Source organism: Gymnoscopelus microlampas (assembly GCF_963454915.1).
Source record: "Gymnoscopelus microlampas genome assembly, chromosome: 18".
Lineage (NCBI taxonomy): Eukaryota > Metazoa > Chordata > Actinopteri > Myctophiformes > Myctophidae > Gymnoscopelus > Gymnoscopelus microlampas.
This window is the reverse complement of record NC_139955.1, coordinates 50,260,465-50,287,398: the sequence shown is the minus strand read 5'-3', so window position 1 is coordinate 50,287,398 and position 26,934 is coordinate 50,260,465. Positions and strand designations below refer to the sequence as shown.

Sequence of the window (26,934 nt, the reverse complement as noted above, 5' to 3'; positions counted from 1 at the left end):
TCGACGGACACAAAGTACATAATGGATTACTATAGTTTGTGGGTTGTTTACTGTCCAAATCAGGGTGGCTGTATCCCACCCCAAATTCAGTCCAATATATACACATTTAAGATCGCCTCACCCGTCATAGTACATGACGTGTATTTGGCCCCATTCTTTTCTTTTTCTAAACCAAATCTCTTCACTGAAAATCTACAAGATTGACAAGCTCATAATGCATCGCTTCGTGAGCTTGCAGATCTTCTATTTTAGCCGAATGTTCACCTATTATGACATGCAAAGAATAAGGATGATGGGGTTCATTTGGTTAACTTACACTATTATGACAATATGAATATTGCTAATATCGTTTTTGATGATTACACGATTATGCATTTTGTTATTTGTTGAGGGCAAAGAAACGTTTAGCTTTTTTTTTCTTTGAAAAAGAATAAAACATTTAATACAATATAACAAGCACATCAGCAGTTGAGACATTTAGACCCTGGTGTCGGGTAGGACACTTAAGTTACACTAGACCAGTGGTCTTCAATGGTTTTCAGGCCAAGAACCCCTTAGCTGAGAGAGAGATGAAGCAGGGACCCCCACTACATGTTATAAATTGTGTTGCAGATTAAAAATGTTCTTAGATAGCTTCATAGACTTGTGTAGCGTTGTGTTGGATTCATGTTAATGTGTATTTTCAGACAGTTAACCACTTAAACCCTTGATACTGGTCTGCTCCTTTTTCCCTACACCAAACCTCTGCTGAAAATAATTGCCGCAAGGCGTTATGAGCTTGTAGATCGGCTATGTTTGGCTAATTTTCCCCTCAGAAAAAGGATGCTATGGTTCAAGTGGTTAATGTAGAACAAAAAAAAAAGAGCGTTCCCTATCACACAAAGATTTGGCAGCCCCCCTGTAGCAATTCTGAGGACCCTTTGTTAGACTAGACCCCTGCACATCGTTGCAGTTACCTCTCTCCATCGGGAGAGGGAGCCGACAGACATAAAACGCGAGGATTGCAGCTTTAAAAATGTAGTGAAGTTGTTAAAAAATTTAAGGGCTGCGGCAACCTGTCACCTCTGTGCCAAGTGACCTATTTTAAAGGAGGGAACAATTGGCAAACAGGATCTAAAAGCCTTATCAAGGCACGTCTTAAAGACACTAGGTGACATGATTATTTCCTGAGCCCCTCAAACTACACAAAAGCACTGGTGGAACACACACACACACACACACACACACACACACACACACACACCTCTGGGGGTCCCCGGACCACACTTTGAGAACCACTCGTGTAGTGTGTGTGTGTGTGTGTGTGTGTGTGTGTGTGTTTTTTTTTTTTACCTGGTCAGCTCCTGTGAGATGGATGAAGCTCTCCAGCACCGATGCACTTAATCTGTCCATGACGTCGATGGCCAACTCCTCATCCCCCTGGAAGATGAACAGACAGGCATTAAGTACATGTTGCAAGAGATTCCACACAATTTAGTTATTGTTTTAAAGGTAGAGGAAGTGATATTTTTAGCAACACAAAAGTGTTGCTAAAAGGTTAATGCACTTCTGATAGTAATCATTGCTGTATAGAGTGTTTGTTCAGTAACAGGGGTCTCCCTGTCTCTCCATCTCTTTAATAAACAGAAACATTCTCAGGTGGGTGGCCAAACTTCAGCCAATAAGGAGAAAGTACCCATTTATCAGCTTCAGTTTTATAGTGTTCCAGTTTAAATTTTGTCTGCACATTTCTTTGTGTCATCACTTCTTTAATCCGTATCCTGTGTGAGTTCTCTATCCTGATTGGATACAATCTGGAGAGCTGGAGAGACTCCTGTTATAGACTCCTCACTTATTTTAACAACAAAAAAAAAACACTTACCCTACATTTCTGTCATTTGTCAGGGGTGAGATTCAAAAAGGTCAGAAAAAGTACAGTTACAAATACAACAAAACATACCATTAAAAGCAGTTATTCACAGTTAAACCTGACACAGCTTGTGTTTACCTTGGCGAGGCCCAGCGCTGTGTGCAGGGCGCGGACCTCTTTGAGGACGTTGACGGCCAGCCTGCGGGTGGCGGGCCGGCAGCTGCACAGCACCACCAGTGCCAGGCCCTCCACCACATGCAGCACGTTCAGCAGAGGCGTACGCTCCAGGGACAGAGACTGGCCGCTGCCTGGCGCCTGGTGGAACAAGAGCGTAGACTTAACACAGCAAAACCAAAAGCCTAAAACACAGAGCCTAGTACCAAGCAGCTCCCAAGCGGTGTGCGGTGAGACCAGTCCAGCGGTGCCTTGAGATTTTGTGACAACCACACATAATTTTTGCAAGTATACAAAAAGTAATGAATTATCTTTTTATTTTATTATATCAGTACTTTCAACTTGGCATCCCTATTTCGGAGAATTATTATATTTATAAGCTTGTAAAAACGTTCAACAAGCTCACAACTTGCGAGCTTCTAGATTTGCTATCTTCACTGAATGTTTGCTCCCAGAATAGGGACACTAGGGTTCAAGTGGTTAAGTGGTTAAACTTTGTATTTGCCATTAATAGATAAAAAGCATTTACAGAGTGATAAGAATGATACCATATGTTACAGAGGCTATTTTGCACAGGTGTGCACAGGTGTGCCTTGAGATTTTGACTTGCCCTTTGCTGTGCCTTGGGGCACAAACATTTTGAAAACCACAGCCCTAGAAAATCCACCCAACTCCATTTCATAAGTGAATGCCCTACTTCGCCATACAACAGTGTCACACAAAAGTCACAAAAATAGCTTATCTACAAGCTCACAACACATTGCGATGTGACATGTGTGCTTGTAGATCTGTTATTTTTGTGTTTTACTAATATATAACTAATATAATAATTAGAACACAGATTATTTTTTCTATTTACTGAAAAGTAACGCTTTTGGACATAATAAGGTTTCCACAGTGACAAAATCGCACATGAAGTGTTAATAGGGCCAGTGGTCCAGGAATGTGTAGACTGTTAAACTCCAGTGCATTTTCATTTTATCCAAAAGTTTTTCCAACAGATTTTCAGATATAGCTTAAAGAAAACAAAATCTAATTTGTCAGAAATTGTAATAATAAAATAAACTAACATTTTCTTTCAAGATTTCAGAAATGAAAGAAAAACACACGTGAGCCACTATTATCACTATTTTTGAAATAGGACTTATTCCGACTCATTCATAATGTATTTTTGTACATTTGGGTCCCAGGGGAGACACCAAATTCCTCTTTTGGGTATCGAGCTGAACACATTTGGCAACCCCTGGCATAAAAGGAGGGGGAGAGAGGAAGGGGTTCTTACTTGGCCAGAAGCTCTATGAGGTCTTGTCTGCTCATGCCGTCCGGGATCAGTCTGGGGATGGCCGCCACGCACGTCCGGAACAGATCGATCTTCGGCTTTCTCTCACCCCTGGAACACGTCAAATGGATTATGGATTATTATGGATTACGAGCCCTGGGAACGAGACAGTTCAAGCATGGTAGAAGGTAACGTACGTGATCATGTCCTCTGGCTCCTTGTTGGACATCTGCACGTTGGTCATGCTCATGGACCGCCCCACCTCCTTGTCCAGGTGACGAAGGATGTTATCTAAGGCTTTCCTCACTTGTGGGTAGTACAGCGACATGCCTGCAAATTGAATTTAATACATTTCATTACATTAACACATCCACCGCCAAGGTCTAATCTCATAATGCACTTACCACTGCCAAGCTTTTATTGTCCTTTTTTGTTTTTTTGATTCCACCATAGCCCCCGCTAAATCCGTTTAAAATCCGCGTTCATTTGGTTCGACACAAACATGGTATCCGACATTACAAAACACCGAAGACCGCGACGCGATCCGACCCTCCATTTTGGAGAACGTTACAGTGGGGGATGCGGAGAGCAAAACAACAAGCTGAGATAACCGCTTCCAAAGTTGATCGCTAGACAGGAAACGGAGGCGGGACAAAAGACGGAAACAGGACTACGGGTACGGCGGTTAACGGTTGGATTTAACGGCCTGTAGGACTACGGTCTTGGCGGTCAATGTGTTAACACAGCAGAAGCCAAAAAGTGTTCATTTATCCATTCGTAACTCAGAGAGCATACAAATGGACTGCTATGCACATAGATTGTATTCCATGTCGCCCAGCACTAAGGCCTACCTATGACCTTGGCCTCTTCGTCTGTGAGGGTGGTGTTGAGGAAGATCTTTTTGACTCGCAGGGTGTTCCCAGACGGCATGATGACCCCTGTGGTCGGCATGGGGGGCTCTCCATCCTTCTGCTGCAGGCTGTCTGCAATCACCAGGAAGGCACGCAGGCCGATGTTCATCCGCTGAGGACACACAAAAGGGCAGACGGACAGTGAGAGGGGATAATAGACTCGGACAAGACCTCTCACTGAGAGAACAGTCGCAGTTTAGTCGTTATGCCAAATCACTCATGTAGTCTCTGTTGACAACTACTGTTTGGTCTTGGGAAGGGTGTAAACAACCACAATCTTCCAATACATGTGACGTCGCCAGCTGCTTCTTTTCACCTGACAGAGCAGAGTTTCACTGGGAGGGCATAACTCGTGTGGAGTTCCCAGTTCCGCTTCCTTGCTGAACAGCAGACACAAACCTGTAGGAGTCGCTAGTCCAGTGACAGATATCCCCCTCCCTGCCTGGCTTCCCACCACAAACACGGACAATTGCGCTCATTGGAATTGGAATGCCCAGCCAATGCCGGATGCCCTGTGGAGGAGTCAAACCCCTACTCTCCACACTGGTTTACAGGAACTTTACCCCTGCGCCACCCAGAGGCCAAGAGCAGCGCTAATTTCACTGATGAAAAATCCATCAACAAATGAGAAATGATCCTGAACTATCCTGTCAAATCTTTTGCTTGGAGGGGTGCATCTTTATTCCCTTATCGTTTTGTTGTGTCAGCACAAATAGCACAGAGAGAGAGAGATAGAGAGAGAGAGATAGTGAGAGAGCGAAAGTGATGTATATTCAATCTTTACTGATTTTACCTCTGGGTTGATGGTGAAGGTCTTGTGAGATTTGCCCACGCACAGCAGGTCGTAAATAATCTCCTTCATAGCAAAGTCCAGCCGTTCCTGAGCGAGGACATGTGAACAGACCAGCGATCATTTTAGTTCATCCTTAGTTTTAAGCCTCAGCTGTTCACAATCCAGGTACGTTGGTTAAGAGACAAGAAAATGGGCGTCCTACTGTACCTGAGCTATGAATTGGATGATCTTGACGAAGATATTGAGTGGCGTGTCCCGGGGAACCACGCTGCGAGAACCTTTGGGGAAAAGTGCTGAAACGATGCTGAGTAATCGACTGCGAAACAAGGAGAGAACGATGTGTTCAATGGTGAACAATCACATCCTTTCCATAGTATCTGATACATGAAGCCTGATTTCTACATCGTACGACGGTGTCGCATGGCAATTAATTGCCAATCTACAAGCTCACCATGCGTTGCGATGCGTTGTGACCTTGTAGATTGACAATTTTCGAGTGTGTGACAACGTCACATGACGGTGCTTATTGCTTAAATGAAGCACCAGGGCGCGTTGCGCTAGTAAACACTGACCTCTGCGTGACCGTGTTGCTCTCACACTTGATTCTGATGATGTAGACCCACAGCAGTCTGTAGAGCGACTCCAGCGCCACACGGGACATCTTGGGATCTTTGTTCTGCCGATCAGAGACACAAGATTAAGAACCTCGACATATTACAGCTGGACATTATTACTCACCTGTGACATTAAATAGGTCTGATGTAGTCAGTTGCATGTCTTCCGGAGCAGCTGATCATGGTCACCACAATAACTAGTTTTCAGCCGCAGTGTAGGAGACATTTGAGTCACTGATGGATGACTGAACTCCCCACAATCTGTTAATAACTAAACTTCTGGTTTATTTAAATGCTTGTTTTGGGCATTGACGCATGATTTTCGTGACCTTAGGGTAGTGTAGAAAAGTTACGAAAATTTAGAAGGGTGCATTTTTGTTCCCTCTGTGTAAAAACCTGGGGGCATTTTATTACAATTATTCTGTGTGTGAAGAGTGGGTGGCATTACTTCATCTTAAAGTAATGCAATTTTTTAAGCCAGGACCTGGCCCTGAAAGTGTAATTTAATAACATATTAGCCTATTCATTTCAGCAGAAACTATTGTGGGAAATCTTTGTCCTCCTTCCCTGGATTTCAGGGGCATTGTTCGATTTGACTCTGTAATATGATGCAATAGGAAGGACCAAAAAATATCACTTTTACCCTACCTTTAATATTACAGTGATATCTATGGAAGAATACAGACTATATACACATCACTGCTACACACATACCATTGATAGTATAGTATAAATGTATACAGACTATATACATCACTGCAACATAACATAGTACATGGTAGTGTAATATTAGCTGCTATCTATAGAAGAATACATAATATTATACATAGCAGCATCAATGTTACAGTGCTGTGGGCATGCCATTACATAAAAATAATTTAAATGTTTTTCCAAATATCAAAAAAAACAGCAGATCTACAAGCTCACAGTCAATGAAGAATAATTACTACAGTAAAGCTACTGTACAGAGGTCCCCTTCACACAAATCCCCTCCACCAAGTGTATGTATGTGGACTGAATATGAAATTAAATGTATGTGTGCAATCATTTCATTTACACAAGTATATTATGGTATATGTACTGTATGCCCATGGTTCTCAAAGTGGGGTCCGGGGACCCCCAGGGGGTTCCAGGGGGTCCCCAGCTAAATGATGGGTAGGAACCAAATGGACCCTTATGGGTCTGTAACTCTGAGAGTTAAATCTAGCATTGATTTTACAATATAAATTGGGGTCCCAGGCATATAAATGCCATTAAATGTGGGTCCGTAGCCCTAATGCATGTCAAACTGGGGGTCCTTGAAATTAAAATGGTTGAGAATCACTGCTAGAGCCGTAAAAAGCTTTCTCTTATGGGGGTCCCTGGCATATCTTTTCAAATGGGGGTCCGCGGGCTAATAAGTGTCAATTTGACATGAAAAAGTTTGAGAACCACTGCTGTATGCTACTACCGTCTGTGTAAACTTCCTTTCAATGCATCAACCTCATGGAGACAAATACCTGACATGTACAAACACACTTAGCAATAAGCATTGTTCTGATTGTGTTTCTGGAGTATTTATCCTGTATTAGTAGTACAGTAGTAGTATTATCTAACCATGATGTAAGCAGCATCAGCACTAACCAGGTGATCAAATAATGAATGAGGAGGAAATATATTCAAGCAGACGTTGATTATGGGGTGATGGGGTCTACTTTAATATCAAACTCTCTACATGTGTCTTTATTAGCCTTAGAGCAAGACTATCCTATGTGTTTTATCCAGTCTGACTTTTACTTTCATATCTATTAGAGTCTTAGCTCCACCCCCTCAGTTTAACCTGGAATGTCACCAGTAAAGCCTGTATTTCTCTGAACATGTACAATAGAAAATATAAGGTGCTTTCCCCAAATGTTAACTAGGGGTCCGGCGTGTTTGTGTAATGTATTAGTCCATATGTTTCAATTAAGAAGTGTTTTAATGCCGTCTGTGGCCGATTCTGTCGGAAGTTCCCAATGGGCAATAGTGACGGGGCGCATCCGGTGAAAATCGGAATTACACTCAATGTAAACAGGAAGTAAACGAGGGGGAAGAAATGGCGTTCGGCCACAGACGGGATTAAAACACTTCTTTATAGCAAAATATGGATTAATACATTAAAAAAACGCTCCGGACACCTAGTTAACATTTGGGGCAAGCGGGAAAGTACCTTATATTTTGCATTTGTACATGTTCAGAGAAATACAGGCTTTACTGGTGATATTCCAGGGCACACTGGGAGGGTGGTCGCTAGGACTCTCAAAATGGATAAAACACATCTACGATAGTCTTTAGGCTTTCTATAATGCTATGTCTTTATCCCACCATTACTCCCACATCACCATCACTGCCTCCTGGTTAAACAACTCACTGGTTGTTCCTTTACTCACATGTATTTAACATCTCTATTAAACACCATTCTAACATCAGCCTCAATCCAACGTCCAACTGTAAACAAGCTCTCACAACACGCACACATAACGTAAACATGTATATTTGTACAACACACGTAAAACTCATGAACACAAAGACAAACACAGCTTAAATAAACATACCTCGTTGTTTTAGACGTTTTAAACTTTAACAACAGCTTAAATAAACATACCTCGTTGTTTTAGACGTTTTAAACTTTAACAACAAACACACGTTCCTCCCGCAGCTCCTCTTCAAAGGGACGAGGTGTTACACCTAACTGTGTCCTCCTGACAACAAACACACTACAGAAGATCAGTTCCGTACACAAAAACTCCTGTGTAAAGTGACAAGTCTATGTATTTTTGTGACCTGCAGGAGGAGCTATAACACCAACATTGTAAGAAAGTGAGAGCTTTTGTAAAACAGCTGTATAAATGAATACATTGAATAAATGCTGAACCCTCCTCAGGACAGTGTAAGCAATGAGCTGTCCCATAACCATCTCCAGTGGTGCACTGGTGAATGATTTATAGCACTGAAATGGAAATGTGCAAACATTCGGCGGAAATAGCAGATCTACAAGCTCTTGTGAAGTATTAGGTTAATATGTAAAATGATATCTCCACACAAAGGTTTAAGGGTGGAACTCAAACCATGAAGCCTAAATATATCTGTTTATACATTCAAATACTGATTCAACTATTGTCTTGACTCTTGTTAGAATAAACAAAATAAGAGCAATATATATTCATCCAAGACAGACAGATTTCAGTGTCACTCTTAATCTACTTGAGAACCTGTTTGTCCACCATGACCTCTGTTTTTATGAACTATGACCTGAGTCTTTATGAACTATGACCTCTGTCTTTAAGAACTGAGTTTCTCTGCATTTGTTCGTATTGAGCCTACTTTACCTTCATCCTTCATACCAAACTATGAATGTATGTCATGGAATACTGAATTGGCATATGTTAGCATTTTCCTTTGTGTAGAAATGAAATGCTAATTAATTGACACAAGATAAGATAAGATAGATAAGATAATCCTTTATTGCAGATGTTATATGGTGAGTAAATAAAGACAAGTAGCTTTATGAATGCGTCGGCAATGAGTTCTTTCCACTACTAGACAACGTAGGTCTGCTAAAAGACAACAGGTTCTGACCCCCATCATACTACAAACTATGGTATTAGAACCACAGATGGTTTAGTAAATACCATCACATAAAATGTAATATTTTCTACATTCATGTTTACGTCATGTCTCTCCCCTCCCATCTGAATAGCAGGCACTATATAATCTGAACTGTGTTTAAGCCCCTCGTGGGTTCAGAGTTAAATTAACACTATTTACCAGTCCTGTAATAGACACACTGGAACTGATTCAGGGGTGAAGTTATTCTCTGCTCATCTTGAACGTATATATTAAAATAGTTTTCTATCTCCCTGTGTTCCATATTGTCAGACGTGCAGTCACTCTCTCCACGTTTTAAAATGCAAAGAAACATGACTTGTTCGCGTCTTATGTAGTCAATAGTCATCTGATATACTGAAGCTTTAATCGAGCATATCAAGTATTTTTCAGTAATATCCTGGCTACTACACACTGTTCAGTTGACAGACATTTAAGATGTTCAGTTGACAGACATTTAAGATAGATGTTCAGTTGACAGACATTTAAGATAGATGTTCAGTTGACAGACATTTAAGATAGATGTTCAGTTGACAGACATTTAAGATGTTCAGTTGACAGACATTTTAACTGGGAGTTTCAATGTGTCGGTCACCCAAAACTAGTTTGTGGGTTTTATGTGGAAAAGTGTATTCACATTAGTGTTTGTCTTTGTTGTTGACATGAATACAAAAAGTATAAATAAATACAAATGTTTAACAAACTCTTTGTATACTAGTCCTGTATGTCACTGAATGGATATATGAACAGAAAAAAGGAGGATGGAAGAGTAGATCTAATCTGGACTATTTATTGTTCCCAGTGGTGGAAAGTATCTCAAGTACTTTACTTCAATGCAATTTTGAGGTATTTTTAATCAACTTGAGTATTTCAAAATTGTCCTCAATAATTTATACTTACATCATTCACAGAGGTAAACATTGTACTTTTTATTTTATTAAATGTGTGCTTTAGTTGCTAAATGAGTTATTTGCATATATAGTTATGCCTGGTCAACATTCTGCCTGTAACATTAGATCGACTGATGTAAACAGAAAACACTGAACGTTCTTTTTATTTATAAACCTTTTCTGCAGTTACATCACTGCCTCCCACCCCCCCCCCCCAAAAAAAAAAGTAAACTTCAGTGGCACCCGGGTGGCACAGGGCAAAAGTCGACCACTGTGAAGTCTAAGGGGTTTGAATCCACCACGGGGCATCTGGCTTGGACGCACATCTATACGAACACACTGTCCGTGTTCGGGAGGGAGGGGGGCGGCACCTGTCAGAGGTGGGTGTTGAAAAGGAAGAGTAGAACGGCGGCACTACGTCCTCCCGGTGGGGGCTCCTCACTGGCAGGTGAGTCAGTACGGTACAACAGCATTGGCAACACAGAAATGTGTGGGGAGGGTTCATTGGCAAAACGACAAAACTGGAAGAAAAAAGGTGAAAATAACTGGTAACTAAAAAATATATATACATATATAAATAATATTTTTCTTTTTTACAAAACATAAAAATGTGATTTCTCTATATGTTGACTGAATACTGACATCCAAATCAAGTAAACATGCCCATCGCAAAAAATATATATTCAGTCTCTAGCAGGTTTCTGTAAAACGTACAGTATATTGCCCCAGGGATGGTCATTATTTATGTGTGTGTGCGTGTGTGTGACATTTCTATTGGTTTGTCAGTGAGATGATGCTACCATCAGGCTGTGGTGATGAAGGTGTTAAAGATACATTAAAATACAAATCAATTCACAGGATGTTGCTTTGTTTACTTCCTGTATTGATTTGTAATAGAGACACACAGGCGTGTACAATGTCACGCCCACTTTTGACACAGGTTATGTCTGTAAATGAAAGATGTAACATTTCATAAATAACTCATCACTAGAAATAAAATGACATTTATTGTCTTAATGCTTTTATTTATCTCACATTATATGTAATGTAACAGATTACATGTAATGTAACAGATTACATGACAATTAACATGGGGTCTAGATGAGTGCAGAACACAATTTAATGATTTACGGTCAACTTGTTTGTGTGTGTGTGTGTGTGTGTGTGTGTGTGTGTGTGTGTGTGTGTGTGTGTGTGTGTGTGTGTGTGTGTGTGTGTGTGTGTGTGTGTGTGTGTGTGTGTGTGTGTGCGCGCGCGTGTGTGCGTGTGTATATATATATATATATACATATATATATATATATACGTATACATATATATATATATATACGTATACATATATATATATATATATATATATATATATATATACATATATATATACATATATATATACATATATATATATATATATATATATATATGTATATATATATATATATATATATGTATATATATATATATATATATATATATATATATATATATATATATATATGTATATATATATATATATGTATATATATACATATATGTATATATATACATATATGTATATATATATATATATATATATATATATATATATATATATATATATACATATATATATATATATATATATATATATGTATATATATATGTATATATATATATATATATATATATATATATATATATATATATATATATATATATATACATATATATATATATATGTATATATATATGTATATATATATATATATATATATATATGTATATATATATATATATATATGTATATATATATGTATGTATATATATATATATATATATGTATATATATATATATATGTATATGTATATATATATATATATATATATATATATATACATATATATATACATATATATATATATATATATATATATACATATACATATATATATGTATATAACATGTTAATTCACGTCCCCTCCAGGTAACATGCAACAGTAAGATTTTTCCCATTAACGATACTTCCTTCATTTACATATTCATACTGTAAACCACCTAATTTACATATTCATACTGTAACCTACCTCATTTACATAGTCATACATTAACCTACCTCATTTACTTATTCATTTACATACTGTACACCTCGTTAGGGTGTTCCATTCGTCCATTTCCTCTTTGTCATTTCCTGTTTGTCATTTCCTGTTTGTCATTTCCTTTTTGTCATTTCCTGTTTGTCACATCCATTTCAGGGTTGGGGGAGGATGGTGATTGGCCAGTTCTCCTGTCAATCTCTGTGTCTTTTTACAAAAAAAAAACATTCTGATTGGCTCGTCAGTGAGACTCACGTTGGGTGTGGCACAGCAGAGAATAGCCGATCTATAAGCTCACAACAGATGCGTCGCGTTGTTGTGAGCTTGTAGATCTGATGTTTGGGACATTTCTATTGGTTTGTCAGTGAGATGATGCTACCATCAGGCTGTGGTGATGAAGGTGTTAAAGATACATTAAAATACAAATCAATTCACAGGATGTTGCTTTGTTTACTTCCTGTATTGATTTGTAATAGAGACACACGGGCGTGTACAATGTCACGCCCACTTTTGACACAGCGCCACCACTCAGGGTAAGGCAGAACGGTGTACTGCAGGCCAGCCCATTGAAGCCACGTAACTCAACTGTAGTTTAGCTTCTACTTTTAAAATAATCCAACATGAACTGGAGAACATATTGATTTGAATAAACAAAGGAGCGATGCTAGCTCTTTTGACACACTAATGGACTATATTATAGTGTATATTGTGGGTTGTATATTGAGCTGACAGATATGTATATATGGGACTCTTTATTAGAACACAAAAAAGACAAATCTCTACAGCCTCAGCCTCATCAACCAGAGAAATGATGCTATTTTACGATGCCTGGATTTTATTGACAGCTGCAGTACAACGTTCTGCCTAACCCCCAGCAGTGGCGCTGTCTCAAAATTGTGGGCGTGAAATTGTAGGCACCTGTTAGTCTCTATCCATTCAGTCCAGTTCTAACCAGTTCCAACAACCAGTGACACCAGTTGACAGCAACGGTCAACAATGTCTGTGTAACACCTAGGATTTGAACCCGGCATCCTGAAGCCAAACATCTTAACCGCTAGCCTAAGAGGGAATCCTCCCCCCTTATTGGTCTTCAGGCAATTCCGTCTTCTCAACCCTAATTGGTCGTTCATCTCTATTGGTCATCCTGGGCTGCAGTCAGTGGGTGTGGTTAACATGTATGTACAATCGTTGATTGGTCGATAGGTGTTGTTGTTGCCGTGGCGACATAGCGAGTGGGCGTGGTGACGCTAGGTGGCAGTTTGTGTGCGTTTCCGTGGTTACGGTCATTGTTTGGTTTCCTGTCTCCGTGGTTTCAGAGTGTCTATGAGTGACAGCACGCCGCGCTTCACGCTGCTCGTCACGCGCCGCGTCACCGAGGGGGAGGGGCCAGGGCGCTGCGAGGAGGCGGAGCCTCCAGGGGGGCGGGCCACCAGACACTTCTGATACCGCAGCTGTGAGGAAGAGGAAGATATTTAATGACTTAATTTATTCATTTATTAATAAACTAGTCTACGCAGTGACTCATCAAAACCTCCTTATGGTTACACTCACCACAGGCCCGTGTGTGTGTGTTTGTGTGTGTGTGTGTGTGTGTGTGTGTGTGTGTGTGTGTGTGTGTGTGTGTGTGTGTGTGTGTGTGTGTGTGTGTGTGTGTGTGTGTGTGTGTGTGTGTTAGTGTGTAACTCACCACACAGGCAGCTTGCAGAGCCTCACTAACAGCTCCAGCGTTGGGCTCACAGTAGAACACATGACAGGTGAAGTGTTGGTTCCCGGCGTCCATGACGAAGGCGAAGGTGTGAACGTCCCGCCCCACCCCCATGAAGGACAGGAAACGCACGCGACACTCCACCACTACTTCCTGTTCCTCTTCCTGTAAACAACATGGTGTACAGTATATGTATACTGTTTTTATTATTATTATTACACACCTTGTCTTTAACTACAGCCAAAGTAGTTATTATTATTATTATTGTCTCCGCCAGGCCGAAGGCATGGCGAGAGAGTATGTTTTACCCTCCGTCCGTCCGTGTGTCCGTGTGTGTGTGTGTGTCCTGTCTGTGTGTTACCAGCTAATCTCTGGCACCGTTGGCCCGGTCGCTGCGAAACTGTGCACACACACTCCCTGGATGCCAATTCAGAACCTCTGCCTCAAATCTTAAACATGGGCCTGTTATAGCGCCACCTGGAGGCCGATTTGTGCAAAACCCATTTTTTTTACATTACTCCTACAGATTTTGTCCAAACGTCACGCAAATCGGTACACAGTATCTCTACAGTCATGTGATCAACACGGATCTGTCCCATTTCCCATATTCCATCCTCATTGGCCAAGGTTCGCTTCCAAAATGTGCAGGATTGGTCCGTTTTGAACAAAATGCCTCAAATCATGAACACAGCTTGCGATTTCCGTGAAATTTCACACACACATTCCCACTAGGCCGAAGAAGAAATGCCACCCTTTTCACATTGGCCTGTTATAGCGCCACCAGCAGGTCTAATTTAGCAAAACACATTTTTGGAACAAAATGCCTCAAATCATGAATGCAGTGTCTGATTGCCGTGAAAGACCTAAGAATAAATGCCACCCTTTTCACATTGGCCTATTATAGCGCCACCAGGAGGCCACACTAACGTACCTGACCTGGCGGAGACCTGTGCTCCGAGGAGCACTTTTTCTAGTTATTATTATTGTTACTATGGTTAGGTACCTTGTCTTTAACCACAGCCACAGTAGCATCAGCCACGTTCAGGATGACAGGAGTCGCTTCCTCTTTCCCTGAAGAAGACAGCAGGCTCTCTATGGCTCCATTAATGATGTCCATACCTACACACACACACACACACACACACACACACACACACACACACACACACACACACACACACACACACACACACACACACACACACACACAGAATGAGATTGTGTCCTATGGCATTAACCAAAAAGTCATTCATTCATTAACTTGAAAAAAGTTGAAAGACGCGTTTTTCACTGTGTGTGTGTGTGTGTGTGTGTGTGTGTGTGTGTGTGTGTGTGTGTGTGTGTGTGTGTGTGTGTGTGTGTGTGTGTGTGTGTGTGTGTGTGTGTGTGTGTAATGAATGAGGTCAAAGTCAATGACACTATTATTCTTGACTATACCTGACAGGTGAAATCATGGCAACAAAGGTGGTCAAAAGAGTAAACCGGAGAACCAGATTTATGGGCAGAGTTTCCTCTTTTGACAACCCTCAGGCCCTCAGGACCCCCACAGTCACAACACTTTGGTACCACCCACCCATAAAAGAAACATGGGAAAATGTTCCTTCTACAGCACTGCCACCCAGGATTGGAATAGTCTAACCCCATCCCTCAAAAAATGCAGTTCGCTGGGCTCATATAAAACAGCCTTAAAAACTGACCTTTCAGGAGGCCAAAAGAGGAGGTAGTACCATTTTCCCATTAGACAGACGTTCCCCTGTTCTTGTACATTGTTTTCCCCGTTTTTTAAATGTTTTTATTTTTTGTTGTACATAGTGTTATCTTTTTCTGTATTATTTGTATTGATATTTGAACTGTGGTGCCACTATATATGTCTATGAATTGAATACCAAGGCCCTCATTGGAAACAAGACCGCAAGGACATTCATGAACAGACCTGTTAGACAAAGTATTTTAAATGTAACTGTGCTGTTTTACACTTTTTGCCTAATAAAATATTCAATCAATCAATCAATCAATCTGAAAACATTATAGGTTATAAATAAGCCACATAGCAGCAAACTCTCTCTCTCTTGTAAACAAACAGCAGCTCTGCTGAACCCGCTGCAGTGAATAAGATTCCAGCGTCCCATAGCCTGAAGGGATGGGACTTTCTGATTGGTTGAGACCAGGTTGAGACGACGTTTCAGACTGAAACTTCAATATAAAATAACCGACAATATCATTTCACTGGACCTTTAACCTTTAACATCAAGGCTATTCTAATCTACAGGCCGAGGGACAGAGGTTAAAGTTCACAGGTCACTGACCTATGGGTCGACAGACAGAGGTCACCCCCAGGTACAACACATGGAACTTCTGAACCAACTCTGTCTTTGGCATGGGGAACTCTGTAACACACAACCACATAAACACATATTATATGCACACAATGAACCAACTCATAGGGCCACTGTAGACTAGGGTTGAATAACCATAACCCTAACCCTACACTCACTGTCACTTTAGGGTTAAGCCTAGCCCTAACCCTACACTCACTGTCACTTTAGGGTTAAGGTTAAGTTCACTGTCACTTTAGGGTTAAGCCTAACCCTAACCATACACTCACTGTCACTTTAGGGTTAGGGTTAACCTCACTGTCACTTTAGGGTTAGGGTTAACCTCACTGTCACTTTAGGGTTAGGGTTAACCTCACTGTCACTTTAGGGTTAGGGTTAACCTCACTGTCACTTTAGGGTTAGGGTTAGGGTTAAGCCTAACCCTGAACCAACTTGTTACAATGTGACTGGACATTATAGCTATAACTTGTAACAATGTGAATGGACATTATAGCTATAACTTGTAACAATGTGAATGGACATTATAGCTATAACTTGTAACAATGTGAATGGACATTATAGCTATAACTTGTAACAATGTGAATGGACATTGTAGCTATAACTTGTAACAATGTGAATGGACATTGTAGCTATAACTTGTTGCAATGTGAATGGACATTATAGCTATAACTTGTAACAATGTGAATGGACATTGTAGCTATAACTTGTTGCAATGTGAATGGACATTATAGCTATAACTTGTAACAATGTGAATGGACATTGTAGCTATAACTTGTTACAATGTGAATGGACATTGTAGCTATAACTTGTTACAATGTGAATGGACATTGTAGCTATAACTTGTTACAATGTGAATGGACATTGTAGCTATAACTTGTTACAATGTGAATGGACATTGTAGCTATAACTTGTTACAATGTGAATGGACATTGTAGCTATAACTTGTTACCAGGGGCGGATATTTGCACTAGGCATACCAAGCACTTGCTTGGACCCTCGAGGCAGGGGGGGCCCCCAAAAACATATTTTTGCGCACGCGCAACGCATAGCACACGTGCGAGGAGGCCCCGAACCAGAGCTTTGCTTGGAGCCCCTAACTTCTTAAATCCGCCCCTGCTTGTTACAATGTGAATGGACATTGTAGCTATAACTTGTTACAATGTGAATGGACATTGTAGCTATAACTTGTTACAATGTGAATGGACATTGTAGCTATAACTTGTTACAATGTGAATGGACATTGTAGCTATAACTTGTTTCAATGTGACGAGAGAGAGAGAGAGAGAGAGAGAGAGAGAGAGAGAGAGAGAGAGAGAGATATTCCTGTTTCCTTGTGTAACTTGAAGACCAGGCCCATTGCCAGTTGCTAAAAACAATGATTTCTTTCTTAGTATGATTATATTTGAGTTATTGTGGTTATGATATTTTACAAATGTTTTCTATGTTTGGGGGGGGGGCTGGCCTACTTAGCCTGGCTCCACCCACGCTTCAGGGTCTGGTGATGCTGAAGCATTAAAGGTTTGACCGGCCCAATGGGGATGATACAGTATGAACCAATCGCCAAAGAGTCCCATTATGGCCACGCCCTCATCTCAGAAAAGACGGCTGCACTGAGAAAGCTTTCAGACGGAATGATGGAGTGAAAACACATGAACATGTTTTCAGGGTCTATGTGTTGCTCTCTCTCTGTGTGTGTGTGTGTGTGTGTGTGTGTGTGTGTGTGTGTGTGTGTGTGTGTGTGTGTGTGTGTGTGTGTGTGTGCGTGTGCGTGTGTGTGTACCTTGCAGAGGGACATCAGAGCTGGTCTGGGATGAGCTGCCAACTGCAGCCTTGATGACCTTCCTTTCTGACATAATCTAGAGAGAGAGAGAGAGAGAGACAGACAGACAGACAGACAGACAGACAGACAGACAGACAGACAGACAGACGAGAGAGAGAGACAGACAGACAGACAGACAGACAGACAGACAGACAGACAGACAGACGAGAGAGAGAGAGAGAGAGAGAGAGAGAGAGAGAGAGAGAGAGAGACACACAGACAGACAGATAGACAGACAGACAGGCGAGAGAGAGAGAGAGAGAGACACACACACACACACAGACAGACAGACAGACAGACGAGAGAGAGAGAGAGAGAGAGAGAGAGAGACAGACACAGACAGACAGACAGACAGACAGACAGACGAGAGAGAGAGAGAGAGATAATCACTACAGCATGAATATATATTAAATGTGATTCCTTCAGCAGTATTTCTGCTAAGAACACATTACAACATTTAAGGCCCATTTTGTGAAATGAAATCATCCCAAAAGAAGTCAGTCCATCCACTCCCATGTCTCACACTGGGCGCGCCATGGCGGAGGGCTGCGTTCGTGCACGCTCCGAGGCATCGCAACGTTTTTCCTTCTTTTTAGTATTTTTTAGCCTTCTCTTTTTTTTCCACACCGTCGGGTGTCTAAGGAGCGGGACCGTACCTAAGGGGCTATGATAGACAAGCACTTCTGGACATCAGAAAAGCGATTGCACACAGAATTCCGGACTTTTTTGCCAAAAACCCTCCACACGGATTTGTGGGGGGTGAGCTTCCCTTTGTTCCTTTGTCTTCGGCTGGGACAATAACATGGAAACGGCGGACGGAGAAGACCGGGCCGACACGGGACAAGAGCGGGACTCCTCGTAAGAGCGAAAAAGCGTGAATATAAACCTGCACTGCCTTCAATCCTGCTGGCGAACGTGAGATCTCTGTGTGAATCAAGAACAATGACCACTATGGACGATTTACTAGCGTGCGTTAAGTTCAACACAGAGACTAGGAAGACATCCATTGTTGTGCTAACGGAGACGTGGCTAACGGAGTTAGCATCTGACTTTTCCATCACTCCTCCTCCTGGCTAAACCGCGTATAGGAAAGACAGAGACCCTGCACTGAGCGGTAAGCAACGTGGAGGGGGAGTTTGTGCCTTGACTAACAACAACTGGAGCAAAGATGTTAAAATCCTTGATAGCCACTGCTCACCAGACCTTGAACTTTTAATCATAGCCTGCCGTCCGCTCTACCTACCACGTGACTTTAGCATTGTGATTGTAGCCATTGTTTACATTCAGTGCACAAGAGAATCGTCACCCGGACTGCACAGTCATCTGTCTAGCCGACTTCAACCGGACAGACTTAAAAAAGGTCTTTCCCAAATTCCACCAGCATGTCACCTGCAGTACCCGTGATGATAATATTCTTGACCACTGCTACACGCCCTTCAAAGATGGATACAAAGCTCTCCACCGCCCACCACTAAGAAGCTCTCACCACTACGCCATCCAGCTGCTACCTGCCTACAAACAGAGGCTAAAAAGGGAGCCGGTCGTTGAGAAGGAGATCCGAATCTGGTCTGAGGACACAGACGCTATGCTAAAATCCTGCTTCTACCAGACTGACTGGGGGATGTTTAAGAACGCTGCAGGGAATAATATCAAAAAGGCCAGACTGACATGCCTGAATGACTGGAGACCTGTCGCTCTCACCCTGATCAACTTGGTAGTGCTCGGGTTGTGTTTACAGTATTTTATTTTAACAGACAACCCCCATTCCCATTGTAAAGCACACTTGTTTGGCTTGGATTGGATTTTATGGTCTAAAATTGAGAAAGTGCATCAACATTTTATGCAAGCTATCCTTGACAAAGCATGGTGCCTACAGTACCAGATGAACGGTTGCTTATACTGAACACTTATACAGTAGTTATAACATGACTGTCAAAAGGCATGACGATAGGTTAAGACCTTTTTACATCCAACTTATGCTGTGAATTGCACTGCAATGCAGTTGAGCATTTTGTCCAAAGTCATACCTAAGCCAAGTGTGTGAAGCAAGTGCTTCGAGAAACTGGTGAGGGAATACATCGGCTTCACGCTACCTGCCTCACTGGACCCATGGCAGTATGCATACCGCAAAAACAGATCCACCGACGACGCTATTGCCATGGCTCTCCACACCGTTCTCACCGTGCACATGGACAACAAGCTGCTGAAGGACAAATATGTACGTGTGCTAGTATGTAGTCCACGAAATATGTTCGTGGACTACAGCTCAGCATTCAACACCATTGTCCCAGCAATACTTGACAAAAAGCTCAGAGACCTAGGGCTACACCCAAGCATGTGCGACTGGATACAGGACTTCTTGTCCAACCGACATCAGGTGGTGAGAATGGGCAGCATCACATCTGACCCCCTGACCCTCAACACCGGCGCACCCCAGGGATGCGTGCTGAGCCCTCTCCTCTACTCCCTGTACACGTATGACTGCACAGCAACACATGTGTCCAACACCATCATAAAGTATGCGGACGACACGACAGTGATAGGCCGAATCGTCAACAACGACGAGTCTGACTACAGAGAGGAGATCAAATCACTGGCACTCTGGTGCCGGGAGAACAACCGCACTCTTAACGTCGACAAGACCAAAGAACTGATCGTGGACTTCAGGAGGCCGCGGAGAGACCATGCGCCCATCCTCATCGACGGTGCTGCAGTGGAAAGGGTCAGCGAGTTGAAATTCCTCGGAGTACACATCGAGGAGGACCTAAAATGGGAGACGCACACCACACATGTGAAGAAAAAGGCACAGCAGCGACTGTACTGGCTCCGCCGCCTGAAGAAGCTCGGAGTAGGACAGCGCATCCTCAGGCTGTATTACAACAGCTCGGTTGAAGGTGTCCTAACAGGCTGTGTCACGGCCTGGTATGGGAACTGCACTGCCCGAGAAAAGATCAGCCTACAGCGAGTAGTGCGATCTGCAGAGCGAATAATGAGAGACGAGCTCCCAGCGCTCCAGGATCTGTACAAAAAGCGGTGCGTGGTCAAAGCCAAGCGCATCATCAAGGACATGTACCACCCAAGTCACAAACTGTTCAAAACCCTACAACGACCGCAGCGGGGCAAGGGGTCCTACCGCAGTATCAAGAGTTCCACTACCAGGTTCTGGTATAGTTTTAATGCAGGCATGAGCCTTGTTCAACAGCCTGACAACAGGAGGTACTGTCCAGCTGGTTGCAGACTTTTTTTCTGTCTCTTCCTGGATTATACCAGGGACAAATGACTTGGACTTAGCTCCCCCCTCGGACATACCTGTGGACTACAACAGGTACAAATTACTTTTTTTTTTGTTGCTCTCCCTCATGGAGCTTTTTTTGTGGATTATACCAGGGTCAGTCCACCCTAGGTGGACACGCACTGACCTTTTGCACCTTAATCCCATGTATAACGCACTGACTTTTTTTTGTATTTTTATTGTGCTCTTTTTTTTCTCTAACCACCTCAACGTCCATAAGTATATCATGCACAGTATACATACATTGCTGCTATGCTCAGGCACCTTAGTCTGTTTCTTTATCTCAGGTACTTAGGTACGTAAATATGTAGATAACTTGTTTGGCCTTCTGTTGTTCTCTTGTCTGACCTCCTTCCCGCTTGCCCCCCACCCCCCCCCCCCCTCTTCTTCCTCCGCCCCCTCTTCTTTCTATGGAAATGGGAACGATGTACAAAAACGAATTTCACCCACTTTTTTACCTTGTAAAACCTGTGATGTGACAATAAATCTGATTCTGATTCTGATAAGAAAAAAACACATCTAGCTGTGATTTATTCTCCCAGACGTTTGGGGTTTTGTGTGAAAACGAGCCACATCGTGATCGTGTTCACATGGTGGCGTCTCAGTGGATCACATCGTGTTCACATCGTGTTCACATCGTGTTCACATAGTGTTCACATCGTGTTCACATCGTGGCGTCTGTGGGTCTCAGTGGTTCGACAAAATAATGTAAAAACGTGGATGAATTAATACCTGGCAGAGAATGTGTTAATGGGGTTGTTGGATGGGTTAGGGTCAGGGGTCACCCACCTGGGAACAGATGTGATGCAGACTGGTAGCGATGGCGGCTGCAGGCGTGTCACATCTGAACACGTGACACTTCAACACACGCGTGTTCTTATCTCTGGCTACATAGGCAAAGTCCCTGAGGAGACACACACACACACACACACACACACACACACACACACACACACACAGTTGAACTGGCTTTCACCAAGTTGACAAAAACGTGAAATTCAGAGAAACAGAGTTTAATATACATACATAATATGTAATGAGCACAATACATACATACACCACATACAGCACCACATACACCACAATCATTTTGTGGACAGCTAATCTCTGGCACCGTTGGCTTGATCGCAGCGAAACTGTGCACACACAGTCCCTGGATGCCAGAGCAGAACCTCTGCTCCAAAATCTTCACATGGTCCTTTTATAGCGCCACCAGGAGGCCGATTTGTGCAAAACACATTTTTGAACAGTATTCCTACAGATTTTGGCCAAAAATCCCTCAAATCGGTACACAGTATCTCTATAGTCATTAAAAGAAACGGCTCATTTCAGAATTTTCATATTCCATCCTGATTGGCAAAAATTGTCTTTCCAAGTTTGCAGGACTACTCCGTTTCGAACAAAATGCCTCAAATCATGAACACAGCATGCAATTTCCGTGAAATTTTGCACACACATTCCCATTAGGCCGAGGAAGAAATGCCATTTGAAAATGTTCAAATCAGCCTCATGGTGGCGCTGTAACAGAACGATTCGTGTTTTTACCTATAACTGAACTGATCAGTGTAAAACTTTGTATGCACACTCTCTAGAGGCCAAGGAAAAACCTTTGCCCTGCATTTTTCACATTTGCCTTTTATAGCGCCACCAGGAGTTAGACTTATGTAAAACAAATGTTTTGGCCTGTTATAGCGCCACCAGCAGGTCAAATTTAGCAAAACACATTTTTAGAACACAATTTCTGAAATCATGCATGCAGTATCCGATTGCTGTGCACGGCCTAGGAATAAATGGCAGCCTTTTCCCATTGGCCTATTATAGCGCCACCAGGAGGCCATAATAACCTACCTGACCTGGCGGAGACTTGTGCTCCGAGGAGCACTTTTTCTAGTTATTTATGAATATGTGTCTGTCTGTCTGTCTGTAATGAGAGGGTGAGACAGTGTGTTAATGAGTCCATTATCCAGTCCGTCTCCTCTGCTTAATTGTGTGTCTCTGTCGATAACACTGTCTGTCTGTCTGTCTGTCTGTCTGTCTGTCTGTCTGTCTGCGTGCATGCGTGGGTGTGCGCGCGCGTGTGTGTGTGTGTGTGTGTGTGTGTGTGTGTGTGTGTGTGTGTGTGTGTGTGTGTGTTAGGGCTGGGCGATATGTCGATATGTATCGTCTGGACGGTAGAAAATGTCTATCGTTTAATAGGAAGCTCTATCGCTTATATCGCAAAATGTCGCAAAACATGCTTTACGGCAGTATTTACGTCACCGACGCGACATACGGCATGCCCAGGGAGGCACGCTGCTAAAACAAACAAAACAACCATGGAGGAAGACGTAGCAGACCAGGGTAACATTACTAATTCACAACAACAACAAGAGGATCAACAAGATGACCAGCCAACACAAACCGAGGAGCTTGTACCTAAAAGAGGGGGAACTTCTGTCGCATGGATGTGGTTTGGATTTAAAAAGACCGACATGGATCAGACCACAGTAGTTTGTAAAGTAGCTGCCCGATCCCAACCACGGACTCCAACACGACTAACTTATTTTATCACCTGAGAAAGAATCATGACAAAGAGTACAGAGAGAGTCAATGAGAAAAAGCAGCAAAAGCCGGGTCGAGTAACGTTGATGTTAAGAAGAAGAAACAACTCCAGACGCAGACTTTGCAACAGGCGTTTACCCGTGGCACACCATATAGCCATACCTCCCGCAGATGGAAGGACATAACTACTGCTGTTGCCAAGCACATCTGTAAAGATATGGCTCCAATCTACACGGTCGAGAAACGGGGGTTTTGTGAGTTGGTGCAAACACTCGATCCTAGATACGAAATGCCCAGCCGAAAACACATCAATAAAGTCGTGTTACCTGGTTTATATGATGAGTGCCGGGCCAAAGTGGAGGAGGAGATACACACGGGAATGTTCTACGCTACAACAACAGATATGTGGTCGAGCCGAACGACACATCCATATATGAGCTTGACGATACACTTCATCGACCAAGCTTGGAACCTCCGCAGTCGGTGTTTACAGACAAGTTATTTTCCAGAAGACCATACTGGACAACAGATAGCCGACCTGACACAACGATCACAGACCTGACACAACGATCACAGATGAAGACACAGTAGCTGTTTACCTTTCTCTGTGTCCAGGAGAGCAGCAAGGAAAGAAAGAAAGAAAGAAAGAAAGAAAGAAAGATGTATTAAGTCACCAACTTTGATGAGGCAGTATTGTGTTATTCTTTTTCATTTTCTGAAAGGTTAATATTTTGGATTCTGCCCGACAACAGAGATATAATATATTATGAGATATAATAGAGTATATACTTATATATAATATAATAGAGTATATATAGATATAATAGAGTATATACTTATATATAATATAATAGAGTATATATAGATATAATAGAGTATATATAATAAAATCACACCCAGTGTGAAGTGGGCGGTGTGGTGGTCATCACAGACCCATGAAAAAAAACCTAAATGTGTTTTTTTTTAAGTGCATAATCCTATTTATAGGACTGCACATGTGTCATGTGTCTCGCTAGCCTATCACAGTGCTGAATAGACATGATGACATGATGCGGTCATCACAGTGATGACCACATCACAGTGAACACCCCTAACCCCTGCAAATTCTATGCAAATTTGCAGGGGTTAGGGGTGTTCGATGGGTGGCCAATCACGGTGCAGGATTAGGGGTGTACTGTGGTGGCCAACCTCACTTATAGGGGCGGTTACACCGCCCAATAATAGAGTATTTACTTATATATAATAAAATCACACCCAGTGTGAAGTGGGCGGTGTGTGGTCATCACAACATGACTCACTTTAAAAAAAAGGATAAATGACTTTTTTTAAAGTCCTTACTGCTATTCATAGGGCTGCACATGTGTCATGTGTTTCGCTAGCCAATCACAGTCCTGAATTTGCAAAGTCAGCCAATCACATTACAGTTAGTGGTGATGACACTAGCTGTAATGTGATTGGCTGATATGAAAAAAGTATCGATTTGCATTAACAATGGAAGGGTTAGGGGGTACACAAATGTTTTGGTCGGTGTCCAAAACTCACTTATAGGGGGCGGCTACACCGCCCCAATAATAGAGTATATTATAGATATAATAGAGTATATTATAGATATAATAGAGTATATACTTATATATAATATAATAGAGTATATTATAGATATAATAGAGTATATACTTATATATAATATAATAGAGTATAATGTGAAGCTCAGTTTACACACGACCCCCAACTCTACATCACTGACCTGAGAGAGAGAGAGAGAGAGAGAGAGAGAGAGAGAGAGAGAGAGAGAAACAGACAGACAGACAGACAGACAGACAGACAGACAGACAGACAGACAGACAGACAGACAGACAGTAAAAGAGGAGAGGACAGGCTGTACCAGTGTTTAGACTCAAATAGGATTCATTACATATTTAAGAGCAACGAAAAGGTGGATGTGATGGAGAGAGAGAGAGAGAGAGAGAGAGAGAGAGAGAGAGAGAGACACAGAGAGAGAGACACAGAGAGAGAGAGAGAGAGAGAGAGAGAGAGAGAGAGAGAGAGAGAGAGAGAGAGAGAGAGAGAGAGAGAGAGAGAGAGAGAGGGATGAAATATGTATTTGGGATAGAAAGAAGATGTGTCCTTCTGTTCATCATTTTATACATCAGTGTTCCATAGCATCTGTCTAAACAGATCTATCTACTGTCTATAGCATTCTCTACACAATGAACCTAGCATCTATCTATTTAACATTCTGTACACAATGAGCCTAGCATCTATCTATATAACATTCTGTACACAATGAGCCTAGCATCTATCTATATATCCAGAGACCACATCACACCAGTCCTCCGTGACCTCCACTGGCTCCCGGTCAAACACAGAATCAATTTCAAAATCCTCATCACCACCTACAAAGCCTCCTTCACAACCATGTCCCCACCCGCTCCCTCAGATCCAGCGATGCCAACCTCCTCACATTCCCCACCAAAAAAACGAAGCACACCTGGGGTGATAGGGCATTCTCCGTTGCAGCACCCACCCTCTGGAACCCACTCCCACCTCACATCAAAGCCGCCCCCACCCTTGCCGTGTTCAAAACCTCCCTCAAAACCCACCTCTTCAGAACTGCTTTCCCCACCTAACTGATCTCCTACCACCCTAGTCTCAACTTTTGTTTTATTCCCTGGCCTTTTGTAGCCTTTTAACTTTTTAATCTCTGTATTTTCTCATTAAAGTTGTTTTGTTTTGCTTGTGTTCCACTTAGTTTAGTTTTGTAAAGTGACTTTGAGTACTCAGAAAAGCGCTATATAAATCCCAGGTATTATTATTATTATTATAACATTCTGTACACAATGAACCTAGCATCTATCTAAATAACATTCTGTACACAATGAACCTAGCATCTATCTACTGTCTATAGCATTCTGTACACAATGAACCTAGCATCTATCTATATAACATTCTGTACACAATGAACCTAGCATCTATCTATATAACATTCTGTACACAATGAGCCTAGCATCTATCTATATAGCATTCTGTACACAAT

General features: G+C 42.0%; 1 protein-coding gene and 1 pseudogene across 2 annotated transcripts in view; both read right to left on the bottom strand.

Moving 5' to 3' along the window:
* The window catches only part of LOC311034146 (protein furry homolog-like), a 29,009-nt pseudogene extending 20,036 nt beyond the window's left edge, over positions 1 to 8,973 (bottom strand). The window contains exons 1-11 of the transcript in view: positions 8,968 to 8,973; positions 8,332 to 8,340; positions 5,579 to 5,682; positions 5,214 to 5,322; positions 5,007 to 5,093; positions 4,154 to 4,325; positions 3,500 to 3,632; positions 3,306 to 3,413; positions 2,582 to 2,645; positions 1,988 to 2,164; positions 1,333 to 1,419 (exon numbers count right to left, since the gene is read on the bottom strand). The product of the transcript in view is annotated as a protein furry homolog-like (transcript). The remainder of the gene's footprint in view (positions 1 to 1,332; positions 1,420 to 1,987; positions 2,165 to 2,581; positions 2,646 to 3,305; positions 3,414 to 3,499; positions 3,633 to 4,153; positions 4,326 to 5,006; positions 5,094 to 5,213; positions 5,323 to 5,578; positions 5,683 to 8,331; positions 8,341 to 8,967) is intronic.
* A 4,381-nt stretch (positions 8,974 to 13,354) lies between these two features.
* LOC311034145 (uncharacterized protein) overlaps positions 13,355 to 26,934 on the bottom strand; it is a 41,216-nt gene continuing 27,636 nt past the window's right edge. The window contains exons 12-17 of the mRNA XM_084041892.1: positions 22,149 to 22,263; positions 18,029 to 18,104; positions 16,219 to 16,299; positions 14,916 to 15,031; positions 13,895 to 14,077; positions 13,355 to 13,658 (exon numbers count right to left, since the gene is read on the bottom strand). Coding sequence (XP_083898018.1) covers positions 13,491 to 13,658; positions 13,895 to 14,077; positions 14,916 to 15,031; positions 16,219 to 16,299; positions 18,029 to 18,104; positions 22,149 to 22,263 — 739 coding nt within the window. The 3' untranslated portion in view covers positions 13,355 to 13,490. The remainder of the gene's footprint in view (positions 13,659 to 13,894; positions 14,078 to 14,915; positions 15,032 to 16,218; positions 16,300 to 18,028; positions 18,105 to 22,148; positions 22,264 to 26,934) is intronic.